This window comes from Pelodiscus sinensis, chromosome 5 (genome assembly GCF_052426305.1).
Source record: "Pelodiscus sinensis isolate ZL-2025 chromosome 5, ASM5242630v1, whole genome shotgun sequence".
Taxonomy (NCBI): domain Eukaryota; kingdom Metazoa; phylum Chordata; order Testudines; family Trionychidae; genus Pelodiscus; species Pelodiscus sinensis.
The window spans coordinates 42,283,276-42,294,218 of NC_143056.1; the positions used below are offsets into that span (position 1 = coordinate 42,283,276).

At 48.3% G+C, this 10,943-nt stretch overlaps 1 protein-coding gene across 1 annotated transcript; it reads left to right on the forward strand.

Moving 5' to 3' along the window:
• Nucleotides 1-1,036: 1,036 nt before the first annotated feature.
• ZDHHC22 (zDHHC palmitoyltransferase 22) lies at nt 1,037-6,829 on the forward strand. The gene is made up of 2 exons (XM_006117792.5): nt 1,037-2,418; nt 6,403-6,829. The coding sequence occupies exons 1-2, from the start codon at nt 1,857-1,859 to the stop codon at nt 6,666-6,668; spliced, it is 828 nt and encodes a 275-aa protein (XP_006117854.1). The 5' UTR covers nt 1,037-1,856; the 3' UTR covers nt 6,669-6,829.
• The last annotated feature ends 4,114 nt before the right edge of the window (nt 6,830-10,943 follow it).

The window sequence follows — 10,943 nt, forward strand, 5'->3', positions numbered from 1 at the left end:
GAGACGCCCTCCCGAACTCCCTAACATTCACAAGACGGTTCCTCAGGGCTGCTGCTCTTCCAGGTGACTCGTCGGCAGCAGGCGAGACGTTTCCATCCTCCCCCACCCTCGTGAAGCACCTGCTGGAGCAGCAGTGCCCGGGAGGTGATAGAAGACAAACAGCCTGTGGCCGCCCGGGCTGCAGCAGGCAGGACCTGCTCCTGGCTCTCGGTGAGTGAGCTCAGTTCTTCTTCCTTCCTCCAGTCCCTAGGTCTCCTGCCCCGCTGCCAGCTCCACGGTGGGACTGAGGGCAGTTCCGAGAGCCCCGGCTCTCGGGCGCAAAGACACCATGCTGGGGCTGGGGCTGCGGGAACAATTGCTCACAGGAGGGCTCCAGCCGGCCGTGCCGAAGGGACAGCTCCCCAGTCCCCCGAGGCGCGCGCTAGAGGTGCTGAAGGGACAGCTCCCTGGTCGGCACGGGGCGGCTCCTGCCGGGGTGCTGAACGGATGGCTCCCCATTGAGCAGCCTGCTGCTGTTGGGAGGGCTGCTAAGGGGGGGGAGCTCCGCTGCTGTTCACACCGCGGCTGCTGCTAAGCCAGCGGCTGGCCTGGAAGCGACGCCAGCTTCTTCCCAGCTCCGCTGGATTCCGGCCCTAGCAGCTCCAGGCAAACAGGTAACGAGAGCCCCAATTATGCACTCCTAAACCAGCAAGCAAGGGGACTTCAAGGTTATTCCGCGCACTAGCCAGCCCGCCCCGCGAGCTTGGGGGGAAACAGGGCTGGAGACTGCCCCGTGGTCCCGCCAGAACCCAGCTACCAGTGTTGACACCAAAGAAAGTTCCCGGTGGCTACTAAATCTATTAAGTTTAAGGGACAAAGGCACTTCTGATTTCAGCTCTCGTCTGAAGTTTCCTTACAATGGTGGATAGGGTTCAGCCAAGCAGAGTAAAAGGCAGGCAGCGCTGGAAAAGGCAGCTCCCTCCGCCCCCAGCCTCCGGCACCTTCGGTACATTTTAAATGTGTCTGACAGGGATAGAAAAAGAGACAGCAAAACGCAGTCAGCGCTGTGTTGGGGGAGCTGACACAGACCTGGGGGCCAGCGGCTGTTTTGTCCCTTTGATTTTTAGGGAATTGTGTTTGTTTGCTGTAAGCATCGGTATTGGCTCCCCAACAGTGACACACACACACAGCGCTCTGTTGATGTTACAGAGTTCCCAGCACAGCGCCGAAGGGAGCCGCCGGGGCAGCCCTTAGCTTTGTTCAGTGCATTTTCTAATTTTGCGCATGTAGAGACAGCAGCCGTGGTGGTAATCTGCAGATCTGTGGCTACAGCGGATAAATTAGAGCTTTGCATTTGATCCGTATTGCAGTGGATTAAAGCAACCACCCTTCTTCCTTCCCCCACCTTCCTGCTGACATGCAACACAAAAATTGACCCTGCCTATACCAGGAACTCCCGTAGTAGAGAACAGGGCAGCCGCAGAGCCAGCTTGGTGCTGATGCAGCCAGCAGACAGAGTCTGCTCCAGCCACCACAGCCCGTGGGTTCTCAGTGGCAATGTCGCCGGCCGGCTCCCTGAAGCCGGGCACTGGGGCGGTGACACTAACTTGGAAATGAGGAGCGATCGTTCCCCAATGAGCTGGTCTCTGTCACACGCCCCTGAACTGGCGGGGATTTCATTGCAGTGAGCGTGGCAGACGGGGGCCGGAGGGGAGGGGGTGGGGAAGAGCAGTAGAGGGGGCATTGCCAGGAGCAAGCAGGGGAGCCGGAGGGTGGGTGGAGAATGGGGAACCTGAAGGAAATGGACGCAGCAAGTATCCGGCCGAGGCGGTGATGTTTGTTCTCTTCTTGCTCTCCCTGCAGGAATGTAATCCACAATGCTAGTTCTCAGGGTGCTCAATGTTGTTGCTCCAACCTACTTCCTGTGCATCTCCTTAGTGACCTTCGTCCTCCAGCTCTTTCTCTTCATCCCCAGCATGTTCAAAGACCCTTCCACCACCCCACTTTTCTCTCCTGCTCTGCTGCATGGGGCCCTCTTCCTCTTCCTCTCCGCTAATGCCCTGGGGAACTACATCCTTGTGATACAAAGCTCCCCTGAGGACCTGGGCAAGTGCCTGAACTCGGGCGGAGGAGCCGAAGCAGTGGCAGCCCGGCCGGATGGAAGCAGGTCCCCTGGCTCAGCCTTGCCCAGCACCCACTTCTGTAGACTGTGTGCCAGAGTCACCCAAAGACATGACCACCACTGTTTCTTCACAGGGAACTGCATCGGGAGCAGGAACATGCGGAACTTCATCATGTTCTGCCTCTACACCTCCTTGGCTTGCCTCGACTCCCTGGTGGCAGGGGTGGCTTACATTTCGGCAGTGCTCTCTGTGTCCTTTGCTAGCCCACTGGCCTTCCTCACGCTCCTGCCTCACTCCATCAGCCAGTTCTTCTCAGGTAAGCGGCCTCTCCTTCCCCCTTGTCCGAGAAGGAACCCGGGCTCCCTTTGCCCAAGCCCCCTAGGCTCTCTCTCAGGCAGCTTTGTGAGGGGCGGAGGGCGGGGAGCAGGAAGGGAGGGGGCCTGTGCTCATTGATCTCGTTCCTGGAGGCTTTGTGTTCATTCCCCGCAGGGGGGTAGCACTGCGATCAAAGGACGCTGCTGAAATGAGGCCCTATTGAAATCAAGCCTGGGCCCCAGCCAGGTTCCAGCCACAGCCCGCTTCATCAGGTATCAGGTTCCAAAGAAACCCCAACCCGGCGCCTCAGACAGAGTGTCAGAGGGTAGTACTACTAGGCAGCAGGAGAGAGGATTTCACACCCCTATAGCAGAGGAGTGCTTCCGTGGGTGCCTGCGGGGGGGGGGGGGGTTCTCAAGTCCTTCAGGGAATCACATCCTAATAGAGACTGACTGGGGCACACTTCCCCTTCCATTTGCCATCACCTGGTCCCTCCTCCACTCCCATTCAACACACCTCCAGCCCCCCCACCTTTCCCAATCACTGTAGGCCCTCCCCCCCAACAACACACTCCTGGCTCCACACATTCCCTTCCTGTGGCAAGGACAGCAGCTGCGTGCAAGGGAAATCAAGGTTAGGAATGATTATGCTAGTTTCTTCTAATGCCACCCAGCAGGTGAAAACAAAGAAGAGAATTAGATTGATGTGACCAGCCAGCTCTCCAACCTCCTGTTAGTTTTTTGCAAACCACAGTTTGAGATCAACCGGTGATCTTGGAAAGAGTCCCACACCCAAAACAAATGCATTCCAAGAAATAATCTCCTGCTGTTGACTGCTGACTCTTCTTTTTTTATGCCTTCCCCCACATGTACATTTTCCTTCTTATCAGTTCTCCCCCTACTCTTCTCATTTCTCTTCCTGATCTTTCCCCCACACCTCTGCATTGACACCTCTGGTTCTGTCCCTCCCCATCTCACCATGCCCCTGAGCCCTTCTGACTGCACCAAGTCTAAATCTGAGACAAAACCCTAGAATGAGGGGCATTGAAAGGTCAATATGCAGAAAGCTTACAGGCTAGTGGTATTCTGAAAGTGCCTATGTAACAATGTCATTCTTTTACCCATCAGACCTGCAACCTGTGGGTATCAGAATCAGATCCCCTCATATTGCTAACTAAACAGGACTTTTGCTCTGACCTCTGCAGATCCACTCAGTTCAGGGAGAGGACCTGGATTGTATTCTGGGTCATGCATTAAATGGCTTTTTGACTGTGTTTTGAATGCAAAATCATGCATGAGCCAGAAGAAACCCAGCTTGATTTTCAGATTCCAGGCTGAGAAGGCTGGCATTTAAAACAAACTAGCAGCAATTTACTTTGAAATGTATCATATTTTGGCCTGATAGTCCCTGAAAGGTAATAGACATGGAATCCTGACATGACATTTTTATGGAGTCACAAGTAGAACCACAGTTTAAATAATGTTGGATAAACCTCAGAATCAATCACACCAGACTTGATGCTCCTCTCTTCTCAGCTGTGCTCAACACAAAATGGAAAGGGAGGAAGGGGTGAGGAGGCCACCAGGGAGCTCTTTGATTCTGTGGGCTGATGTGCATCAACCCTGGTGTATATTAGAGCAAAACGCCAGGATGCACTAACTTATGCTACTAGTGTATGGACCCCCAAGGGACCATGTACTAACTGAGGATCAGTGCAGCAGAGCTCCACCACACCTTTCCTTCCTCTGTCTATGGTTGTGGCAGGTGATTGCAGGAATAGGAGATGGATCTGTTAGTTTTATGCCAGATGGATTAATTCTTGTGGCCAGAATCTGTGCACAGGAGGCACAAAAGATCCAGCAAGAATATTAGAATTTGGTTCAGTGTCTATAAATTCAGCATCATGAGTCAGCATTTCTAGCATAAATAATGTGCAGCCATAAAAGTGAGATTGTATCAGGTTCACAAAGAACAGAAGTAAATTTGGGTATAAAATGGTCTCTGATGATGAGGAGCAAATGAGGAGTATCTTTGTAAATGTATGGCAGATTGGATCTACTGACAAAACTACAGACTATATGGATAGCCTAGGAATAAGATTAACAAACTGTATGTCCATTAAGTATAGCTCAGGGAAGCTTTATACTTGCAAGGAGAGACAAAGATTCTTCTTCTCACAACATGGTGAGTTTCTGCATCATGTCCTCAAATAAAACTTGCAGGCTGGCTGCAGAGTATCTCAGTACAATTTTCTGTTCCCAACTTCCCACAGAGCACTATTAGGAAAAACAAACCAAGCTCTATTGTTCTAATTGCTTCCAATAAATGCTGAGAAGCCCATGGTTGTATCTGACCTTCCTATTAAATATTTCAAGTTATCCTCACTAAGGGTATGTCTACACAACAGTCAAATTAAAGTCGAATTAAGCTACGCAACTTCATCTATGTCAATTGCATAGCTTAATTGAAATAGCTTAATTTGGCATTTGGCACTGTCTACACATCAGGAAGTCAAAGGAAGAACACTTTTCCTTTGACTTCCCTTACTCCTCAAGAAATGAGGATTACCGTGAGTTGAAATAAGAAGTCCTTCAGCTCAACATTATTTCTAAATAAAGGCTTGTAGTGGAGATGTTCACTATGTTATTTCAGAATAATGTCAGTTACTCCGAAATAATGCTGCTGTGTAGATGTAGTCTAACTGAATTAATATGAGGATTCATTACTGCTTTAAGGGACCTATTCTTCCTCTTGCCATCTTGTGCATGATGTCTAGTGAGGCTCGTGGGATCTGACAAAGAAAGAGAGGTGATATTGAATTTAAAAAGTAATGTTTAATAGTTCAAGTGTTCAGGGCTGTCTCTGAAAAGCCAGATGGTGGTTTTAAAAAAAATCTTCCTGTGAATGTTCTCTCCTAACCATGTCCAACTCTTGGAGTGAAGTAAAAATGTAATATTGTAGCAGTCAACAGCTAGACAATTCATTACAGCATTTTGAGATGCAGAAGCTAGAATGTGAATATTTTAAGGCCAAAAGCAACTATTAGTTAATCTAGTCTGATCTCCTGTATAACACAATTCTAATAACTGGAGGAGCCTGAGCTTCCTACAGCCGGCTGCTCAGCACTGTTCTGATGACTCCTGGTTAGAGAGAAGGCTATAAGAATGGCTTGCACTTGTGCACTGTTTCCTATGGTGACTTCTGCTGAGAGAGGCTTGGATTACAATAGCTTGAGTTGTCCCCCTTATACCATTCCTACATTCTTCTCTTCATTAGGGAAATGTAACATTAGAGAGGTTCTTTTAAAAATCCCAGAAGGAATTAGTTACGATGCATTTGATACTTATACAAGTAATAAAATATTGGCAGATCCTGAGTGGATGCTAATTGGCATCCAAGTTATATATATATATATATACAATGATATATAACTTTTTAAAAACAATGATTAGAAGTACCTGTCACATTCAGCGTTTCCATAAGTCTTTTAGCTTGCCATAACCATGTACACAAGAGATGTTCCAGTAAGCCAAGACAGTGCATTGTAGATTCACATCCTGATTTGCCATGCAATAACATTCCACATAGACAAGACCTACATCATGTAGGCACTTTTGAAAATGTTACTAATTATGATTAAAATACATTTTATATTTTGTGGAATGTTCCCTTTAAGTCCTGATGCCACTTATTAATAGTATGAACATTAGTCTAGTCTAACCTTTACATTTTAACATTTCCCCCCCAACAGTGTGAGTTGCATTGATTATGAAATAATCATGATTATTTCATCTCAAATGAAATACTTCAATTAGAATAATTAGAATGATTAATTCTCTTTTTCCTTCTAGCTCGCCAATTGTATATTTGTGATAGCGTGCAATTCAGTTTCCAGAACTCTTTGGGTTGAATATTCCTGTTGTGTGGTGTATATAAAATGCTGTTTCTTTTTTTCTCTTCCCCTCTCCTGGCCCTGGAACTGCAGGAGCTCTCCTCAGCTCTGAAATGTTTGTCATACTCATGCTGTACCTCTGGCTTGGAATTGGACTTGCCTGTGCTGGCTTCTGTTCCCACCAGATACTGTTGATCTTACGAGGGCAAACTCGATATCAGGTGCGGAAGGGGATGGTGGTAAGAGCCCGGCCCTGGAGGAAGAACCTGCAGGATGTCTTTGGAAAGAGGTGGCTGATAGGACTTCTTATTCCTGTGCTAAATGTGGGAAGTGACTGTCATAGGCCCAAAGACAAGTAACCCTCCACAACGCACACACCCAAAGGCCCTCCAAGAGGAGGCAGGAAAGGAGGCACTTGCCCCAGGGCCTGGTGATTCAAAAGGGCCAAGGTTCTCGGCAGCTGCTGCTACTGCAGCAGTGGCGATGGCTGGAGCCCTTGACCCTTTAAATCACCACTGGAGCACTGCGCTCCAGGAAGTTCTGAGGGCTGGCAGGGGGGTGGGCAGTGTGCTCCAGGCAATGCAAAGGGCTAGCTGCCCCCAACCCCGCCCTTTCCACGTGTGGCTCTACCCTTTCTGTGAGAGCAGAGTCACACCCTGCCCTGGGGCACAGCAAGTCTGCCAGCCACCTTGCAAATGCAGATACACTCCTACTTTCTCCCCTACTCTGCTGCAACATGGCAGAGTTGGGCTATTCCATCTCTCAGTACTGCAGCCTCTGTGGGATGGGGCAGGGATTGGCTAACAAACTGAGCAGACATAAGGGACTGTCTTCCTGTTCTGTGCTTGTATAGTGCCTAACAAAATGGGATCCACATCCATGACTAGGACTCCTAGCTACTATGTTAATACAAATAATAAAGATAGATGAAGAGATACTGCCTCTTTGTAGATACCTCACTGCACCTATGTACATGGCAACAGTCTCCATATTATTAGAAAAATAATATTCAACTTCTCTTTTAGGCTCCCTTTATTCCTCTCTCCTCTGTTATCTAACCTATGCCTTCATCCACAACTGGCAGCAGGATCCTCAACAGGCAGCCTAAACCAGGGGAGAGAAAACCTTTTTTGGGTCAGGAGCAACTGACCCACAGAAAAATCAGTCAGGGGCACAAGTGAGAAGCAACCAACAACAACAAACCCATACCACATCCAAACAAAAAACCCTAACCAACCAACCAACCAACCAACCAACCAACCAACCAACCAACCAACCAACAAAACCCCCAAATTCAAAAGACAAAAAGCAAACCCTCACTGACATGGCCCTTGACAGAGAAGGAGAAAGACTCTCTCCGCATTCCCCTCACACATGACAGGTAGGGGGCCCAAGCCAGGAAATTTTGTGTGCTCCATCCCTGTGGGAAGATTGTGGAGGGGCTGGAGTGCCAGTGCAGGCTCCCCAATGCTGGGGATGGGGAAGCCCTGAACCTCAGAGGTTGGATCCAGGCAAGCTGGGGACTGCACCCAGCTACCAGGCCTTAGGTTCTCCAACCTTGGCCTAAGCTATCATGACTAGTTGGTAAGCAAAGTTCTGTGGAGGGTTTCTAAGTTGGAGCTTTATGCAGCTTAAAGTAACTGGAGACAGAAAGAAGCATTTAACAATAAAACTAAAGTGCATCTGAGCACTCTAGGAACAGGCTTCTAGGAAGGCAGAGAGAGTCTGCTCTCCACAGACTAGAAATTAGGGATGGAAAGGACTTGTTAGTTCGCTTGATCTCCAGTTATTTTTTATCTCTTCCTTTCATAGATAACAGCTAATAGACTGACCACAGGGCTTGTCAGGATTGCAGCTCTATTGGCTGCTTCTCAGAGTGTTTCTTCTCCTACCCCCCACTCCAGAACCATACCTTATGTCACAGTCCATGGCACAACTGCCTACCAGCTCCAAGGACTGGCAAGCAAATCTAATAATGGACCTTGTATCAAATAAGGCAGATATACAAGGAAAGAAAACTGAGCATGAATTGAAAACATGCATTTGAGAGTTGATTGTATGTGAACAGTTGTGACTTGAGTGAGTGAGTGACAGAAGGTGCATATAGACAGACTGGGCTGGCAGGACAGCGTAAGAGCAAGACCAGGACACTTTGCTATCATGTTTAGTACTATCAGAGATGAAAATAAGTGGGTATGCCCTGGTGCACAGCTCTGGAAAGAGCTAACTGAGCTGTGGCAAAAACAAGCAGGAAGCTATTTAAAGAGCTGGCAGGGACCCGGGTTGCAATAGGACAGTACCTGTTAAGAAATTTTAAGTTACTTTCATTGTTGCATACTATTTAAAATTAGCGAAATTATTACCTCAAACAGTCCCTTACTATAAACTCTTTAGAGGTTCTTGAACTGGAGGAGAGGCACAGAATGTATTCTGGGAGGCTGTGAGAACTTTTACGAAAAACTCACATATTCAGGGCTGGGTGGCCAAAGAGCGGTGGCTGCTGGTTGGACGCTCAGCTCTGAAGGCATAAGTGCCATCAGCTGCAGCAAAGAAGCACGGGTCGTAATACTATACTACGCCACCCTTACTTCTGCACTGCTACTGGCAGCTGCACTGCCTTCAGAGCTGGGTGCCCTGCCAGCAACTACCATTCTCCAATCTGCATTCTGAGGTGAGTGGTCAGAGAGTGGCAGCTGTGAGCCACATGCTCAGGGAGGGGGCATATGTAAACCGCAACAGACACAAAGAAGGGGGGCACAATCAAGTTTGAGAACCAATGCTTTAGGACATTTCCTCTAGCCTAGGTATAATGGGGTACATTTATCATGTGTATCTGCATTAATTGTGATACTATTGGGATGAATCAGCCCAGTAGGACAGTCAGGGCCATCCCAAAAAGGGTGTGTGGCCTTGGGGAACCCCTGCCCAGTGACCAAGGCACAGGGCCCATGCATCTCCCATTCCTGTTCCATCCCTTCCCCAAACCCTGTCCCTGTTTCACCCCACCCCACCCTGTTACCCACTTTCCCAAGCAACGTGGCCTAGAGGATTTTGGGAGGGGATCTGGCACAATGACAGCAGGGTCTGTGGTGTGCTGGGAGGGCAGGGCAGTGTGGCACTGCGAGAACAGGTGGAGCAGGCTGCTCTGGCACCCACTGCCCACATGCCGAGTGTGTGCGTGGGGCAGTGGGGCTGACAAGCACAGCGGGGCCCAGGACAAAGTGTGTGGGAAGTTGGTTCTGTGCTCCACAAAGGGGCAAGGCTGTGGGCAGAAAAGGCAGAGCCAAAGGCAGTCAGTCCTTAGCTCTGCCCAGACTGCAGCGCACACCCCCTACCCCAGCCTCAGAGCTGTACAGAGCTGTGGAGCAGTGCTCCAGCACTCTGGAGACAATTCAAAGGGGCCCAGATTCCAGCCGTAGCAGTTGTGAACTCCAGGCCCCTTTGCATCTCCAGGCCCTGGGGCAATTGCCCCTTTTGCCCCCCTGTCAACAGGTGTGGGTGGGGACTCCTGCTGCCACCGCACCAGACCCCTCATAATCTCCCAGTTCCCTCCCATCCATAGGATGATTGTGGTGGCCACCGCAAGGCCTCCAAAAGCATGGGGCTTGGGGCAGCTGCACCAAACCATCCTATGGATGGGATGGCTCTGATGACAATATGTCCTGTTGCAGCAAACCCCATCATACCAGTGCTGAGATACCATGCTGATAGGTGCCTTAAAAAAAGACACTACTACATTTCAAAACTTATCACAGTGCTTTATTCCCAGGGGTTTATTATAAAGAGAAGAAGCCTCTGTTATGGTCATCTTTGCATCAACGCATGTGGGTTGGATGGGAATTCACTATTTCTCTAAATAGACTGGAAGGTTGCAGTTAATCCATGAAAGATATAGGTATTCCTTGAACACTGCTCTTAATTTGTCCTGGGGGAGGAATATAATACCTGCTTTCAAAGTTGTGTTTCTCCCGTAGCAGTGAACAGCAGTCATTCCTGAAGAATTTAGAATTGGCAGTTCCATCATAACCCCAGAGTGTACACATGTAACAAACAGACACAATATTGTGATGAACAGCGTGACCTTGAGAATATACTGCAGAAATAACTAGTTGCATAGGTAGAACACACATAGACAATATTCTCTCCAAATCGAATGCGTGCTGGCATGAACACACAGTATTTACATGTATAAATATGCTGTATTTTCACTAACAGACAACAATAAAGTGTTTTGATTTTGTAATTTACCTTTTGGATGTTGTGATCTTTTAACTGCACTTTTGTTCCATTGGGGCATGTGGACATGTATGTGTATAACAGCATATTTAACCTATATTTAATCTATCTACAATAGGAAGAAATTAAGAGTCAGGTCTTCTAGGGTATTTTTCCTGGCTCTACTACTGATTCACAATGTGACCTTGGACAAGCCACTTCATCTCCCTACTTAAGTTTCCCCTTCTGAAAATTGATCTAATAACGTAGGAGGTTTGTGAGGTTTAATTTGTGTTCGTAAAATGTTAGGAGGTCCTCAGATGAAATGCACTAGAAAAGCGTTACTATTATTATTATCCACAGACAGATTATCGGAGTGAATTACTCCTGTTGGTACTCCTACAACAGAATGGTTTACT